We start from the raw sequence: 18,459 nt of genomic DNA on the forward strand, positions 1-18,459 counted from the left end.
AGGCGGGATTTAGGCGGAACTGCTCTTGGTTTCCTGTAAATGTAACACCAGTTTTCTCACGGAAACGCTTTTACTTTCGATTTTTTTCTTTTCATAGTCGAGTGTTCCCTCGTTACTCGCACGAGTATTTTGCTTTTGACACAAAACCAGGTAAGAAATAACAACTATAAAGTACGCATAACGCTTTCTGTTTGTAGCACAAAAACAGTACGAATACGAAGTGTTTAGAAAAGCGGTTTGTGGGGACCTGAAGTTTTCTCTTGTCACCTGAGGTAAAATTCTCTGCTTCATTGTTTACCATTGGCAGGATACCTTCTCTCTTACGTTTCATTTTGTTATCAACTTTGCCAGGAATATTCTCCTAAAATTCCTCAGGAGAAATAGAATGAGACGTAAAAGAGACATGATATGTTTTTTTTTTTTAAAGAGTCAAACAAAGAGAAAGGCTGTGCTTAGCATCAGCTATGTTGTGATATTTTCAGGGGGAAGTACGCATACTCTATAAGTCGATAGAAGTCACCAGATACCGTCACAGACTCATTTGCACATTCACTGCACTGTTATGATAATTTGAATAGCGAAACGTTTTTATATGAAGAACATTTGAAAAACATTTTATTCTGAAGATTTCCCCAAATTGCATACTTATGCACTATTCTACGCCATTTTGTAATATAAATAGTGTGAATAGTGTCATCACACTGAAAATTCAAACAAGAAGACGAGCACTCCAAGTATCTGAATTATGCACTTATTCAAGAAAACAAACTAACTAAATTCGTGTCCCAATTTGCATACTTGTGCACTGTCCTGTGCCCTATTGTAATATAAATAGTGCAAGTAGTGTATTCACACTGAAAATTCCAAATAGAAACGGTACACTTTAAATCCTTGTATGATGCACTTATTTAACCGAAAAAATGAAGTGTGTAATGTTGGACACTTCATGCACTCTGTCGCAGCTTTAAATACGTAATGAAGGAGGAGGGGCTATCAGACTCCAATGTTGAATGAAAAAATAACCTTATAAAAGTCATACACTGTTGAGTACATAGTGTATAAGTACATAGTGTATAGTGCATCATTTGGGATACAACTTAATTGTGGAATGTTGTGCACTGGTCGCACCTTTGCTTATGTAGTGGAAGAGGGGAGGGGCTACCATTGCTGTTGCTGGCTCAAATGATCACAAAATAAAAAAATAAAAAAAAGGCATGTGAAAATTTTCTTAATTTTACTGTTTATGTTATCTTGATACGGTGAAATTAATTTCCGTTGACTCTGCTAAAGCTAGGAGTTTCACATTACGTGCATTTGACGTCATTTATCATCAGCTGGGAAACGACTTATGCTTCTGGTTAGTAAAAAGCCATTAGTGTTCCATTTGAGACAATACTACCCTTCTAAAATTCATACACTAGACGGTAGAATACATTGTGCATAGTGCATAGTACTTCATGCCGCATCACCCCCAAAATTGCTTAGTGACAATATCGTTAAAAGCGTTATAGAAAAAAAATTACTTCATATAACATTTCTTATAGTAGTTAGTTTGTGGTCATAGCACCACAAACAAACTATTTACATGTTTACAAAATACTATAATTTCTATTATTAAGTAGTGAGTTTAGAAATAGACATAAAGAAAACAGTTATGTTTTTGTCAGCCCTGGCTTGCTTTGAGATAAATCTAAATCCATATCTGGATTTCTGCAAAGCTTTATGACAATGTCCACTGTCATTGTCACACACTGTGCCCGCTCTCTCAACTTTATAACCAGTAGCAGTGGTGTGAGTTGTAGCGCAATTTCGAGTGTAGGACATTCGCTAACATCTGCTTAAAAAGTCACTAGATTTAAATAATGTCAATAAATTACATTAACAAATCTAGCAAAAATGTCACTGAGTTGGCAAGATTGGACACAACATGCCTTAATTCTTGTGAGATCATATAGCTTGACTATGTACTACTGTAACAAAATAAATGTAAAAAGTTCAAATCATGTACATATGTTTAATATTTAATCATTTTCAAGATCTCCCAAATCATCAAATGTTTTTTTGTTGTTGTTGTTGTTTTGCCAATTTGGGACAGCATGCTTCAGCTTAATTGGGACAGTCTTTACACTGTTCTCCATTGAAGTAAACCACAACAACATTAATTAATCTACTCGTACCTTCTCATAATCCTTTTGTTGAGTGGCTTTGGTTGAATGTGCATTGTGATGACGTCACATGACACATCATGGCCCAACTCTGCAGAAAATCGTTGGTAATGAAACATCAAACAGTAGAATGGGGGGGAAATGTGATCTCAGTGATCTTGACTGTGGCATGATTGTTGATGCGAAACGAGCTGGTTTGAATTTTTATTAAACTGTTGATCTCCTGGGGTTTTCACACACAAGTCTCTAGAGTTTACTCAGATTGGTGCAATAAAGAAAAAATATCCAGTGAGCGGCAGTTCTGCAGACGGAAACGCCTTTTTGATAAGAGAGGTCAATGGAGAATAGCCAGACTGGTTTGAGCTGACAGAAATGCTACTCAGATAACCTCTTTGTACAGTTGTGGTAAGCAGAAAAGCATCTCAGAATGCACAACACGTCAAAACTTATGGCAGATGGGCTTCAACAGCAGAAGACCACTTTGGGTTCCACTTCTGTCAGCCAAGAACAGAAAGCTGAGGCTGCAGTGAGTGAAGGCCCACCAAATCTGGACAGTTGAAGACTAGAAAAATGTAGCCTGGTCTGATGAATCTAGATTTCTGCTGAGGCACACAGACAGTCGGGCCAGAATCCAAGGCACACAGCCAGTCGGGCCAGAATCCATGCCACACAGAATTAAGGTTTTGAGAGCAAAAGGAGGTCCTACCCAGGATTAGTATAGTGTTCCTAATAAAGTGCTCAGTGAGTGTATATTGCAAAATACAATGGTACCAAGGAGACAGGCAAAGGTGCAACAAGAGAGAGAGAGACAGTATAAAAAGTATTGAGCAGAGATTTTTACTTTGTGTAGTGTTCATATCATTTTAGAGACTGATGTTGATGTTTATTTGTATTTGTGTTAATCTCCAGCCAGTTAGCCAATTAAACTTTCAGCTGGAAATCCCAATGAACTATTATCCTGCTACTTACTTTTTTCTTCTTCTTCTTTTTTTTTTTATCCTTTTAGCCATGGGAGATAAAAAAGCATGTGTTGCTTTGCAACCCGAGGGAACTGAGATTCTGAAACGCAGTCGCTCTGCATTTTGTCTTGTGCTAGGAGAAAAATTTGGTTGTACCGCTGAGATCCACAATGTGGAGGATCATACAACTTCATCGTTTTCCCACAGCAAAGCAACCATTGTGCCTGAGATTAAGTACAGCAAACAGCTGTCTAATAGCCTGAAGTTGTCAGTGTGGAAAGATGATCTTACTACACATAAGGCAGATGCCGTGGTAAATGCAGCAAATGAGAATTTAAATCATGGAGGAGGACTTGCTCTAGCTCTGAGTCGAGCTGGAGGTCCTAAAATCCAACAACATAGTGATGAATTAATAAAATCTAATGGTAGACTTAAGACAGGCGATGTTGTTGTAACACCAGCTGGAAATCTCCCTTGTGAAATCATCATACATGCTGTGGGACCCAGTGTATCACCAAATGCATCAGAAATGGAAATAAACGAGGCAACACCCTTGTTACAGAATGCTATTTGGAACATCTTGTTAAAAACCAACTATGATAACCTGCAGTCTGTTGCTATACCTGCCATAAGCTCAGGCCTTTACAATTTTCCACGGGATCGCTGTGCACACATCATTGTGAGCACCGTGATTTTATTTAATGAGCAACGCAATCCAAATGCCAGGAGCCTAGAGGTCCGTCTAGTGAATAATGACGATCCCTCAGTTAAAGAGATGCACAGAGCTTGCTGGGAACTTCTGGGCCCACCTGACCTAATGCCAACACAAAACTTAAGCAATGCACCAAGCCAGTCTATACTCTCCAGTCTGGAACTGGGGAACGTGGCTGTCCACCTCAAACAGGGTGCCATTGAGCAAGAGACAGTAAGTCAAAGAATAGCACAAATTAGTGTTAGCCTCTGTTTGGTTTTTGTTATGTAATCATCCCTACATAATCTTATACTGTCTCAGTAGTGAGAATGATAAAAAAAAAAAAAATGTTAGTGGTCCATAAATGTCTTACAATTACAAACAAATATAAATCAGATACCAATTTGTCATTTCCACATGGCCTTCAAAGGTCTAAGTAAGGACCCATATGGTACTCCTTAAAGTGTCATCATTTTGATGTTTAACTACCAGGAATATACAGTGGGGGAAATAAGTATTGAACACGTAAACATTTTTGTGAGTAAATATATTTCCAATGAGGTTATTCACATGAAATTTTCACTATACTTCAGTATTAACTCAAGAAATATAAAGAATTCACAACATTAAAGTCCATAAATAAAGTTATGTGTAATAAAGTGGAATGACACAGGAAAAAAGTATTGAACACACTAAAAAAAGCAGTTCTCCAAGGCAAGGACCCAGCTGAAATCCGTACGTAATTATACCTCCTATCTGTGCAAATTAATATCAGCTGGGTTAGTAAATTGATGGTCTATAAAAAGGCTTTTCATTACCAAGGTGTCACACAAGAAACATCTCATGATGGGTAAAAGCAAAGAGCTCTCCGAAGACATTAGCAACCTTATTGTTGCAAAACATTGATGGAATCGGATACAGATGTATTTCAAAACTTGTGAATCCTCCAGTAAGCACCATTGGGGCCATTATCTGCAAGTGGAAGCAACATCAACCGGCCACGCATGGGAGCTCCTCACAAGATTTCTGACCAGGGAGTCAGAAGGGTAGCCCAAGAGCCAAGGACCACTCAGAAAGAGCTCCAGAAACACTTGGAGGCAGCAGGTGCTCTCCATTGCTATGCACTTCACTGCTCACGCTCACCCCGCAAGATTTCATTACTAAAGAAAAGGCATGTGGAAGCTCGTTTAAAGTTTGCTACAACTCATTTGGACAAGTCTATGAAATACTGGAAGAGTGTAGTCTGATCAGACGAGAGCAAAATTGCTCTCTAAAAACTTTTTGGCTGTCATACCATGTTTGGAGAAGAAATGGCACTGCACATCACCCAAAAACACTATACCACAGTGAAGTTTGGAGGTAGAAGCATCATGGTGTGGAGCTGTTTTTCATCGCATGGTACTGGCAGACTTCATATAATTGAAGGAACGATGAATGGAGCCCTTTACCAGGAAATTCTTGAGAAGAATCTGCTGCCAACCACCAGGATGAAGAAGATGAGACGTAGGTGTACCTTCCAGTAGGACAATGATCCAAAGCATGCAGCAAAGAAAGCGCTCAATTAGTTTCAGAAAAAAAAATCAAGATGTTAGAATGGCCCAGTCAATCACCTGACTCGAATTCAATTGAACAAGATTTAAAGACAATATGTCTAGAAGATTGGGCCAAAATCACACCTGAATACTGCAGCCCATTCATTCCCTCATACAGGAAGTGTCTTGAAGCTGTCATTATAAACAAAGTCTTCTCCACTAAGTATTAAATAAATTTCAGTTAGCGTGTTCAATACTTATTTCCCGTGTCATTCCGCTTTATTTATGGAGTTTATTGTTGTGAACTCTTTATATTTCCAGATTTATTGAATTAATACTGATGTCTGGTGAAAATTTCATTTGAATAGCCTCATTGGAAATATATTTACTGAAAAAAAAATTGACATGTTCAATACTTATCTTCCCCACTGTATACACTATATGGACAAAAGTATGTAGACAGCTGACCATTACACTCATATGTGGTTCTTTCCCAAACTGTTGCCACAAATTTGGAAGCACACAATTGTATATGATGTATTTGTTTGCTGTAGCATTACAATTTCTCTTAAACATGTTCCTTCATGACAATTCCCCTGTGCACAAATGGAGCTCTATGAAGAAACACTTAAGTGTTCTGCACAAAGCTCTGACCTCAACCCCACTGAACACCATTGGGATGAACTGGAACACTGACTGCACCCCAGACCTCCTCACCCAACATCAGTGCCTGCCCTCACTAATGCTCTTGTAGCCAGACACAAATCCCCATATCCACGCTCCAAAATCTAGTGGAAAAAGTGGGGGTTATTATAACAGCAAAGGGGGAATAAATCTGAAATTGGATGTTCAATGTGGGTTGAATGTACACATTTGGGTGTGATGGTCAGGTTTCCCCAGACTTTTGGCTGTATAGTGTATGTTAAGCTCTTGTTTGTGAATGATTATTAATTGTATGTTCATAGGCGGATGTCATCGTGAACACGGCAGGCGTAGAGCTTAATTTATCAGTAGGCCTGGTTTCGAAGGCTATACTGCATAAAGCTGGCTCGAAGATTCAAGATGAACTAAAAAAGCATTACCGTGGACCTGCTCTTCCTGGTGCTGTTCTTGCAACTGCTGGCTATAATCTGAAATGCAAGGAAGTGTACCACACTGTCTGTGCACATAAATCTAAACACGGTGCTGATAAGGTTGGATTTTTTAAAAACCACTTTTCTCAGTCTAAAATGATTTTATTGGATGAATTCTGTTTACATTCTTTTTGGTTGTTTATATGGTTATTAATAAACACCACATTGTGTTTTCTAGATTCTTTACTCAGTGACCATGGATTGCCTTCAACTGGCAGTCCATCACAGTTATTCATCCATTCATTTCCCTGCTATCGGCACTGGTAACCTTGGATTTGAAAAAGAAGAAGTTTCTCAAATAATGACCCGTGCAGTACTAGATTTTTCCAAGGGAAATCATCAGAAGAAAATGAACATATGTTTTGTCATTTTTCCAAAGGATATTGAGACACTGAAGGTACAAATTTATCTTCCATTTATTTCAAGATGTATAATATCTAACTTGCTGTGACATTAGGTTATATCATGACATGCCAAAATGTCAGTGTTGCTGAATGCTGTTACATATTTTAGGCTTTTGAAAAAGAAATGGCTTCCATGCAAAAAAAACTGCATACCTCCACTACCTTAAGTAGCACCAGGGGAAAAAGTAAGTGCCCAAAAATATTTACTTATAAGCTTTACATTTGTGAGATGGTCCATACATGCAAAAAGTTTCAACAAACATTGTGAGTATACATTAATCTACCACAAGCATTAATCATTATTAATTTGAAGGTTTTTGCTGCATTCTTTATTATTTTCTGACAGGTTCAGGTTTTCATGACACTGGAACACCTCATTTTGTGCTCTTTGCCCCCTCTCCAGAGGCACTAAGAGAGGCCCAGTTGTGGTGTGTCCAAGTGCTGCAAAAGCACTCTGGTGAAGTGATGATAAATAATAATCACATTGTGTACTTTACCCAGGAGCATCATACAAGCCTGATGAAGCTTCGGGACAGATTTAATGTTAGCATCACAGAATTCTTTAGGGAAGGCAAAGGAGGCATTAGCATCAGTGGTAAGCCTGTAGGGGTCGGTTGTGCAGCATTGGAAGTGGAAGCCATGTTGTGTCAGGCCCAAGAGGACTTCGCTCGGCGTGAAGAGGAAGACATGCAGGGTGATTTGAAGCATATGTATGTGGTAGACGATTCTGGGCGACGACAACAGATTGAGAGGATGTGTATGTTCTCTTTACTGCATTGCATTACACAATAATACACAGAAAAACACTAGATATACAATCCCCTCCAAAAGTATTGGAATGCCAGTTCTGTTGTTTTCGCTATATAAGACAGTTGGGTTTGAGATCAAAAGATGAATATGAGATGATGGATCAGAATTTCAGCTTTTGTTTCCTGATATTTCCATCTAGATGTATTAAACAACTTAGAACATGGCACCTTTTGTTTGAACCCACCCATTTTTCATGATCAAAAATACTGGAACATGTGTCAGGTGTTTCTTTTTGCCCTAGTGTGCTTTGTTTGGCTGACTGTTTAAACAATTAATAGCTCTGAATGTCTATTCTTGGGTTGAGCCCTGGGTTTTTCCTATGAGGACTGCATTTGTTGTTAAAAAGGATTTAAAAAAAACAAAAACATGAAGACCAGAGAGCTGTCTATGGGAGAAAATCAAGCCATTTAGAAGCTGAGAAAAGAGGGAAAATCGAGCCATTGCACAAGCAATTTGTAATGTCCTGAACAAGAACTAAACCACTGGTGTATTAACAAACAGACGTGGAACAGGTTGGCCAAGGAAAACAACAGTTGATGACAGGAACATTGTGAGAGCTGTGAAGAAAACCCCTAAAACAAGTCAATAACATCACCAACAACCTCCACAGGGCAGGGATGAAAGTATCACAATCCACCATTCAAAGAAGACTTCAAGAGCAGAAATATAGAGGCCAAGATACAAACCACTAATCAGCCAGATTGGAATTCACAGAGAAATGAGCCACAAAAGTTCTGGAACCAGGATTAACCTCTACCAAAGTGATGGAAAGGCCAAAGTGTGGAGAAAGAAAAGAACTGCTCATGATCAAAAACACAAGAGCTCATAGGTCAAGCATGGTGGAGGGAGTGTCATGGCTTGGGCTTGCATGGCTCCTTCTGGAACAGGCTCACTAATCTTTATTGATGTAACTCATGATTGTAGCAGCAGAATGAATTCAGAAGTCAATTTACAGAGACATGCATCCAATCTAATTGTGAGGAACTTCATCATGCAAGTTAATGACCCAAAACACACTGCCAACATGAAAGTACTTCATCAGGAGAAAAAAGTGGAAGGTTTTAGACTGGCCAAGTCAATCACCAGAACTAACGTTGAGCAGCATTTCACCTCCTGAAGAGGAGACTGAAAGGAGCAAACAACCCAAAAGAAACAACTGAAAGAAGTTGCAGTAAAGGCCTGGAAAAGCATGACAAAAGAGGAATGCAACAGTTAGGTTATGTCAGTGGGTCACTGATTTGATGCAGTTATCGCAAGCAAAGATACTGCAGTGAAATATTAAGTGCTAATTCAACTTACTTCAATTCTAGATGTAAATATCAGGAAATTCTTATCCAGAACTTTTTGTCTTGTTCTTTTGATCTCAAAAGAGACTCAAATGTCTTCAGTGTATAGCAAAAACAAAAGAATTGGCCTTGCTGTTCCAATACTTCCTGAGGGGACTGTATGCATAAATGATGCAATTTGTTTAATATGTTAGGTAATTTCAGTTTCCATTACCTATATAAGCAAACAGATCATATGAGAAGATACAAATAGACCTCGATCTCAATGACCGGGCAGTTAAAGAAATGCTGAGAAAATTTGAAAAATGCAACCTGAGTATTGTGAAGGTAAGCTACAAGGTTTTTCAGTCCCATCTTGGATGTATTAAAAGTCCAATAAATCCTTGCATGACAACCATTTATATCAGTATTTCAATTATAAACTGCTTTTAAAGTGATTGGAATTCAGGCGGTTTTCTTGGCTTTGTCGCTATAGGTGGAAAAAATCGAAAACTATGCTCTGAAACAGCTCTTCAGCTTCAACAGAAAACGTATACAAGCTCAACCTCAGCGTCTGTACCAGTGTGTGAAAGCACAGTTCTGTAATCTGATCTGCAGAGTTGGCTTCCAGAGGGAATACGCACCACCTAAAGGTACAAAACAACTTAATGAGAATGTATTAAATGTATTGAATGAGATATTTATTGAATTTATTGGCTCTTTAGAGCGCTGTAAACTGATTTTCTAATGGCCCTTAAAGTTAAGAATATAAAAGTTCTGCTAAGGCTCAGATGGTTGAACATGAGAAAATGTTGGTTTTTGTTTTTTTTTTCTTACCAGCATCATACCAACAATAGACATTTTTACTCTTATATGCTTTTTACTATATGTTTTTTTTTTTAGCTTTGATGACTAATATGAGTCATGCTCCAGGGTCTTCGAACTTAAAATAATTTTGTAACTCAGTTAAAATACTTGCATATTATATAATTATGTATACAGAGCTTCTGCATGTTCTCTGTTCCTGGTCTCTGTGTACACTTTAGAACCAAATTTCTAATTTCATTACATTGGTGGAAAACACAACCATTATCAAAGTTAGTTTGCCTATATACAGTATCATATTAAATAATGACTGTAAAATAAAATTCTAAATATTGATAATTAATATATTTTTATTTTATTTATTATTATGTTTTAAATAGTTTGAAAATTTATTTTTTTTAATCTTTCCAGAGGGGGTCCATGATTTTTTTTTTACAGTAAACAATTTGGGAAAGGATGATCTGGATCACTCTAATTAGGCACATGTAGCACACATGTAAAATTGTTGTAAGACACGTAAAAATGAAAGAAAGCTAGGTTTACAGAAACCACTTCATCAAACAAGTGCAATAAATAAAGACTTTAATCAAGTCCCATTAGAATCTAAGAGTGGACATACAGTCCCCTTCAAAAGTATTGGAACAGTAATGCCAATTATTTTGTTTTTCCTATACATAAGATATTTCTGAAGACATTCCAAGTACACTGTAAACACAAGTATTCACTGAAGACATTGTTATTTACACCTAGATGTGTTAAACATCAGGAAATGAAAGCTGAAATTCTGACCCATCATCTTGTATTCATCTTTTGATCTCAAACCCAAATGACTTTAGTGTACTGTACTCTATACCGAAAAACAAAAGAACTGGCCTCGCTGTTCCTATACTTTCAGAGGGGACTGTAAGTCCTTAAATAAAGGCTTGAGTTAATTGATTAAACAATTTAGTTTTTTTTTTTTTTTTACTTATTTAATTGTAATAAAATCTAAAAACCTTGGACTGGCAGTGATATACAAAAAGCTTTATTGAATTGACTTGAAATGAACAGTTAATAGTCACCGATCACTAGTAATACTCTCTACCTCCAGAACAAAAGTATGGAGCTGGAATATACTTCACGTCTGAAGTGGACAAAGCAAGATCTCTGTGGGCAGACAATGGAGAAGAATATATCTACTTCATTGAAGCTGAAGTACTGACTGGGAAAGACAAACGTGGTTCAGCAGAACTGATTGTGCCTCCTCCAATTGAAAAAGATCCTCTGGTTCGTTATGACAGTGTGACCAGTGGGAGCGGCATTCACATTATCTTCAATGGCCAACAGGCCTACCCTTTGTACCTTATTACGTGCAGCAAATTAGCTTTGTTTTAGCTAAACTCTCCATTTTCCACTTAAGCATTCTGTCTTTACATTAAACTAAGGTTTTACATTACATTCACCGAGCACCAATGCCTCATTTAGGAGTTAATTAAAGATGTCAAAAATGAAACTTAAAGCTCGCTAACCCTAAACAACAAAACTGTTAAAACAGTAAATAGATAAACCCAGTATTTAATTCAGTGAACTTAAATTTGTTGTATTGTTGTACTGGAAATGATTTGGATTATACTTGCTTATTGTGGAAACACAAATCTAAGTTGTTTTGTGTAGCTAAATTACACACATGACCTTAAAAAAAAAAAGTTTAAATAGTCAAAAACAAAAAACAGAAAGAGGACATCCTGGTGTACATTTTGATATATAATGTCAGGCAGGACCTTGCTGATGTCAAATCCTCTTTGCAAAACTCTGAGCTGTCAGGTTTTCTTCTCTTCTGGTTTGTTCTGGGCCTGTTCCTTTAATTGTTTTACTTTAGATGCTTCTGTTTCAGGGAATATTTGTTAAGGGGTGACTTATAAATTCAGATATTACAGTAATATGAGTAGTTTAAATACATTCTAATTATATTTGTTATGTTTGAAGTTAAAAATTAAGATATAGCAGGTTACTCTGTTGCATTTTTAATGCTGTGGATTTTCTACTGTGCTTTCTTAGTCATGATTTTTCTCAGCACCACATGGTTGAATGGCACATTTAAGAATGACAGAAAATGGGACAGGGGCTGTATAAATGTAGGCACTACATTTATTAATTTATAGAATAACCTATGCAGATTTACATATATATATTTTTTTTTATTGTACTCTTTTGTGAAGCTATGGCACATCTTATTTTCATTTTTAATACTGAGGTTTGAAAGTATGTGGTGTTTTCTGGTCTGTCTTTGATTGGAGCAATAAAATCTAACAGATTTCATATTCACTATCTGCGTTCACTTGATTTATTTTGGATGTGCGTAAAAGGAATGAGTCGGCAGATTAAATTAAATCTGATATATAGACAGGTTTAATTTGTAACACAAACACAGTATCAGCTTTGTTGACCTGCACAATGTTGAACCACAACGTTACTGTACATACTTTTAAATATAAGAACACAATGGTGCAGGGCTACGCTGATTAAGGAATCAGGAAATGTTTTTGAAGTCTTGCAGTCTTCCTGATTTGAAAAGAAAAAACAAATCGGATCCTTTTTTAATATCCCTAATACCCCCTTTATAGGTTTATCGGTTTAGTGGAGATAGGTAGGCACTTTACAATTTTGCAGTCTGCTATATGAATTTATAACCGGCCCTAAACTTTTCATGAAGGACCGTTTAAAGCAGGTTTTAACACGAAGAATTGCCAAACACTGAATCTGGAAAGTACAACGTCTGAAAATACTCTTTGGCCCTTCTATCTACAATGACGCTGACTTTCAACTGCACTTCCACAGGAATGTTACTGCCATCCTGGGTGATGGGACCTTTAAACATTCATAAAGGAATGTTCTAACATGTGTAAACACCTGAATTTCATATTTGGCTCCTAAACATGTCAGTTTTCAAAGATGCAAGCAGTGATGCCACCACACATGAAGGTAAGTAAAACCAAATGTGCAGCAGCTCCATTTTATTGTCCTGAACTCTCCACTATAAAAACTGAAAGTCAAACGAGTCTAGCTCATCTTGTTTCGACCATGCAGCACCTCCATGTGAAGTTTCTCATCTTTTCTGTGATTTAAGTCTTAGTTCTAATCCATGCTTCACTGCTGGTTGACTTAATACATAATACAATGTTTTTAGAAATCATTCCAAAGCTCATAAAAATCTCATTCTATGAGATTTACCATTTTGGCCTGGTTTAATACAATCTGTTAATTAACAGCAGGTCTATTAGGTCTGATATGCTAAAGTTACAAGTTGGTTTGATTGGCATCTCAAGCCACAATGACACTCACATACACTATATGGCCAAAAGTTTGTGGACACCCGACCATCACGCTCCAGATTCACTCCCCGTTTACTGTAATAATAAGCTCCACTCTTCTGTGAAGACTTCCCACCAGATTTTGAAACATGGTTGTGGGAATTTGTGCTTATTCAACTGCAAGAGCATTAGTAAGGTTAGGCAATGAGTCAGGCAAGGAGACCTGGGGTGCAGTTGGTACTCCAGTTCCTATCAAGGGTGTTTAACGTGGTTGAGTTCTTCCACTCGGCAACCTCGGCAAACCATGTCTTCACGGAGCTCACTTTGTGCACATGGGCACTGTCATACTGGAACAGGTTTGGACTTATAAGCTCCAGTGAAGGGAAATCATAATGCTACAACATACAAAAGGCATTTTATGCTTATAGTTTGGGGAAGGAGCAAATATGGGTGTGATGGTCAGGTTTCCACATACTTTTGACCCTATTTTACACTGAACTGGGAAATGTGATGTTAAACCAGTACAAGGGCCAGACTAGCTCAACCTGTGTGTTCTCCTTGGGTTCCATTTTTACCCATTTTAATGTTCTAAATACTTAAACTAATGTTGCCAGCATGAATTTGGCTTAGTTTCTTGAGGAAAAAAAAATTCTTAAATGAATTACATTCAGGTCACTTTTAAAAGTGAAGTGTTAAATCTGAAGTATAAATCAGATTTTAGTGTCTCACTCCCTACCCCTCCCTACACCTGTGCACTCAGCAAACAGGAAGTGCTTTCGTGCATCTATCTATTGATATCATTTGTAATTCTTAGTGCTGTGATTACTGGGAATGTACTGTGAATTTAAATGAAATGTTACACCTGTATTGCTTTAAATTCTGGCCTGAGTCAGTAGGACAACCACTGTAGTGAAGAACATGAGGGTTAAAAATACAACTTCCTACATCACAGGATTCACAGATGATAATTCGTTGGCCTCGGCCATTTCGTTTCCGTCCACCAGGAGTGTGTGGATGATGCCGTCTCTCCTCCTGCCGCTGCTCACGGCCTTGATGCAGCAGTCATGGTCGCCCAGAGTGAAGTGTGTCTCTGTGCCGTCATCCACAAACTCCCCCTGCATTTCGATCAGCACAATAGAACAATTAAAATTTTATGGTGCGTCTAAATCTGCTATCGAATGGCTGCTTTGGTCGCACTATAAAAATGGCTATTATGTGTCTATAAAGATTTGTGAACTTCACTAGGCCCTGTCCATACCTCTTAAACATGAACCGATGCTAATTGAAAGCTTTTGATATTACTTAAGGTATTGTCTATATGGCTTTATAAAGTATCGTCTCATTATAGATAACATTACAGAACAGGAGTACAGGTCAGTGAGTGAAGCTACTGTAACTGTCAACATTATAAAATTAGTGCAACATTTATCTGTTTATTCACACTGGAGTGAATTCTGTATCGGTGTATTTATGAATGTTCATGACTCTCAGTATTCTCTCTCTCTTTCTCTAAAACACAAACATATGTTACTTCCGGCTACTTACGGCTGTCTCCATTTTCTGCCCATTGCACCAAATGTCCATGGTGTCTTTTTCTGTTCAGGAAGATAGAGGAGAGAACACATCCAATCATTTACTGATGTGCTGTAAAGTTCTGACAATAACAAGTGCAATAAAATGTCGCTCATGACTGTGTCGACAGCAAAGGTCACTGCAGTTTCCTCTTCTTATTTACCCACAACTACTGTACATGCAAAAGTTCTTTCAAAAGCCCAACACAGGCTTCACTCAGTTAGTATCGCATACAATTTCGGGAAGTTCCAGTGGCTTCAGTGTCATCTGCCCCACCCAGTCCTGGCAGAACATCTATTTTTAGAGGAGATAAATGAAGCCTGTTGACATGTAAAAGTTGTTCTGCTTCATTATAACAACGTTGTAATGAAAGCGAAACAGCTACATGTCATGTGAAGGTGTTAAATATTTCCGTTTATGAATGCTTGACGCCCTGTGTCTATAATACAACAAACTATCCTGACTATAGCGATTTGATTAATGACAACAGCAAATTGGTGGTGTAACACAGGAGACCAGCTTATTTGTTAGTTACGCAGTGACCATGTACGTCAGTAAAAACACTCGCTACCTTGATAATAACACCATAATACATAGCACCAGGTATCACATATATAAAGCAGGTTAACTCATCACTGAAGTACAGTGCTTTGCATATATATTCGCCTCCTTGAACTTTTCCACATTTTGCAGAATTACAACCTTGAATTGAAATGAACCTAACTGGGATTTTTACAGTTTGATTTATGTGTCATTTGTAAGCGCAGTTTGCATCATTTTATTGTGACACAAAGTTTAATCAAACAAAAGAAATCTGACATTTGTTGGTTGCATAAGTATTCACTCCCTTGAGGCTTTGCTTGCAATTACAGGTGTTTTCTGTGATGTCTCGATCAGTTTTGCACATTTGGATCCTGATAGTTTTGCACGTTTTTCTTGGCAAAATCACTCAAGCTCAGTCAGACTGGACAGAAACCAACTGCAATTTCAATTTCGGTTTTGCCACAAATGATTAATCGGATTGAGGTCTGAGATTTGCCTTGACTGGGCCATTCTAACATATTCAGGTTCTTGGTTATAAACCACTCCAGACTAGCTTTGATTTGCCAGTATGTTTAGGGTTGTCCTGCTGGCTGTTTTCCAGTCCCTGCTGATGAGAAGAAGCCCCCCAATCCCATGATGCTACCACCACCATGCTTCACTGTGGGGTTAGTGTTCTCAGGGTGATGAGCAGTTCTGCATTTCTACCAAATGATGCACTTCAACTTTGGTCTCATAAGACCAGAGAATCTCTGGTACATGAAACTCCAAGTGTTATTTCATGTGGCTTTTTTTCAATAATCTCTTTCTTCCAGATACTCTTCCCTAATGTTTCGGATATTTATATTTATTTATATATATATATATATATATATATATATATATATATATATATATATATATATACATATACATATATATATATATATATATATATATACACATATATACATATATACATATATATATATATATATATATATATATATATATATATATATATATATATATATATATATATAACCAACCCCTTATTGATACTTCAGCAGAACTTTGTCCCACACGTGTCCCAGATAGCTCCTTGCTTTTAAACAACATGAAACTTACTGGCCAGTTTATTATATACACCAACCATGTTGATCCATCTTGTAGGTACACAGTGAGAGACTAAAACTGTTTTCCCTAAAGTGTGTGTCATTCCTTCATTCAGTGTCAGTTGCTGACCACTGGTAGACTTGTTGTTCAGCCGCATGGCCTTGTCCAGCAACTTATTACCCTTGTGAAACTCTCAAGTTGGCATTTAGGACATAACACAGCATCATATGTTCATTTAATCAATACGGTTCATAATAATGCTTCATAGATCAGAAGCTTCTTACCCAGGACCACTCTGCAGTCTACACCATCCAGGTTGAGCAGCCAAGTGCTTGTAACCTTAGAACGGTTCTCCATGTATTTCTTCAGGCTCTTGCCGTTGATTTCCAGTGTGTATTCATAGGCAAACCCACTCACCGCGTCAATGTTAATGGTGGCCTTTGTGTCTGTGCTTCCTACATAAAACGTCTCCTTGCCTACCAGCTTGAACATCCAGTCTCTCCTCAGGACCTCCTGACAAGCAAATGAAAAGATGTATACGTTCAGGCATATTCTTACACTCACACATGGGTTAGAAATAAAATATTATTATTATTATTATTATTATTATTATTATTATTATACATTGTATTTATAGGTGACTTACATGACACTCAAGGACACCTCACAAACACACACACACACACACACACACACACACACACACACACACACATATATATATATATATATATATATATATATATATATATATATATATATATATATATATATATACATATATATACACATATACATATATATATATATATATAATCTTATAATTAACCACATAAACTTCATCGCTGGGGACACTATATAATTATGTGGATTTATTTTCTTGTCATTTTGCATTACGGTTAAAAAGTTAATATGGCCAAAAGTACTGATGTTGGGGTGCAGTCGAAGTTCCAGTTCATCCCAAAGGTGTTCAGTGGGGTTGAGGTCAGGGCTCTGTGCAGGACACAGATTTCTTCATGGAGCTCACTTTGTGCACAAGGGGGATTGTCATGCTAGAACAGGTTTGGGCCTCTTAGTACCAAGGGAAGGGAAATTGTAAAGCTACAGCATACAAAGAAATTCTATACAGTTGTGTGCTTCAAACTTTACAGCAACAGTTTGGAAGAGAACTACATATTGGTGTGATGGTTAGGTGACCAGATACTTTTGGTCATACAGTGTATTCTTCACTTGAAGAATGGCCTGAAACGGTTATGACTTTCCACACCTTGCCATCAACATTGATGACCCGTTTCCCCGTGGTTGTGCCATGTTCAAATTCAATCCTGTGAACCCCATCACTCAGGGCCACGTCCCAAACCCCGACCAGGTCTCCGGACATGATGCCTCTGCCCAGAGATCACCACTGGCGCTCCAAGATACCTTCAGAAAGCAAGCAAGCAGGAAGATTAATCCAACTTGAGCAGTGAGATAGATATATTCATCAGAACTTGACTCTTCAGGAACTTTTAAGGAACTATACATCATGACCACACTAACATAAACCATACATTTTAATTTTTGAGCTGAGCTGCTCTAACATTGAACACTGTGTTCTTACTGGAGAGTTTAGCTAGCGGTTGTTTTGGTTTAAAGCCCAAAAAAAGTCGAAAGAAAGAAAAAAATAGAAAATTACTCTTAAAGGCTAAAATGTAGCTATAATTTGGGCGACCGTTTAATCGCGTGTTTTAAGGTTAATCCGCTTTAACTACAGTGTAACCAAAGCTAGCTAGCAAGTAGCTTCGCTTAAGCTAATGGCCGTATCCTAAATTGCTATACGGCACATATAGTGCCCCACACAGCACTATTACTTCATACACTAGGTAGTGCACCTACATACAGAGTCATAAACCATTCGGTATTCGGCCAGTGTGCTTTTAAGCGGCTAATGCTCAAGTTTCTCCTGGTGTGACCAGCGGGCTAACTACCACACCGAATAAAAACAGTGCATTACCTGGATTGTAAGACGATTCAAGCACTAGTGTTGAATAAATCTTTTCTGTTACGTTGCCTAACGTTTCTCCAGAATTCGTCTAGTTAGCTCAGTAGTCCCAGAAAAGCAAGCTAGCTAGCTAGATAGATAGCTAACAACAAATCAGTTATCTGTCTAACAATACATGTAACCATGGTAACTGTTCG

General features: G+C 37.7%; 2 protein-coding genes across 2 annotated transcripts; one reads left to right on the forward strand and one right to left on the reverse strand.

Annotated features, from left to right (window-relative positions):
• The first annotated feature begins 6 nt into the window (after positions 1-6).
• parp9 (poly(ADP-ribose) polymerase family member 9) lies at positions 7-12,089 on the forward strand. Its single transcript, XM_017469661.3, has 9 exons — positions 7-150; positions 3,172-4,049; positions 6,313-6,540; positions 6,659-6,877; positions 6,994-7,069; positions 7,231-7,641; positions 9,204-9,307; positions 9,456-9,612; positions 10,875-12,089. The coding sequence occupies exons 2-9, from the start codon at positions 3,174-3,176 to the stop codon at positions 11,156-11,158; spliced, it is 2,355 nt and encodes a 784-aa protein (XP_017325150.1). The 5' UTR covers positions 7-150; positions 3,172-3,173; the 3' UTR covers positions 11,159-12,089.
• Positions 12,090-12,149: 60 nt separating this feature from the next.
• Positions 12,150-18,459, reverse strand: faima (Fas apoptotic inhibitory molecule a). Its single transcript, XM_017469662.3, has 5 exons — positions 18,275-18,459; positions 17,549-17,703; positions 16,566-16,794; positions 14,620-14,669; positions 12,150-14,189 (listed from the first exon to the last, which is right to left on the reverse strand). The coding sequence occupies exons 2-5, from the start codon at positions 17,660-17,662 to the stop codon at positions 14,016-14,018; spliced, it is 567 nt and encodes a 188-aa protein (XP_017325151.1). The 5' UTR covers positions 17,663-17,703; positions 18,275-18,459; the 3' UTR covers positions 12,150-14,015.

The sequence above is a fragment of the Ictalurus punctatus genome, chromosome 6 (assembly GCF_001660625.3).
Source record: "Ictalurus punctatus breed USDA103 chromosome 6, Coco_2.0, whole genome shotgun sequence".
Taxonomy (NCBI): Eukaryota; Metazoa; Chordata; class Actinopteri; order Siluriformes; family Ictaluridae; genus Ictalurus; species Ictalurus punctatus.

What these genes read in the sequence shown, in the direction of transcription:
- faima (XM_017469662.3), bottom strand. Translation starts at nt 17,662, where the DNA reads ATGTCCGGAGACCTGGTCGGGGTTTGGGACGTGGCCCTGAGTGATGGG. An exon ending in AGACTGCAGAGTGGTCCTGG is followed by an intron (nt 14,670 to 16,565) that starts GTAAGAAGCTTC and finishes CTTCCTGAACAG; the next exon opens with AAAAAGACACCATGGACATT. An exon ending in GGCAGAAAATGGAGACAGCC is followed by an intron (nt 14,190 to 14,619) that starts GTAAGTAGCCGG and finishes ATCGAAATGCAG; the next exon opens with GGGGAGTTTGTGGATGACGG.
- parp9 (XM_017469661.3), top strand. Translation starts at nt 3,174, where the DNA reads ATGGGAGATAAAAAAGCATGTGTTGCTTTGCAACCCGAGGGAACTGAG. An exon ending in GTGCCATTGAGCAAGAGACA is followed by an intron (nt 4,050 to 6,312) that starts GTAAGTCAAAGA and finishes GTATGTTCATAG; the next exon opens with GCGGATGTCATCGTGAACAC. An exon ending in AGGATATTGAGACACTGAAG is followed by an intron (nt 6,878 to 6,993) that starts GTACAAATTTAT and finishes TACATATTTTAG; the next exon opens with GCTTTTGAAAAAGAAATGGC.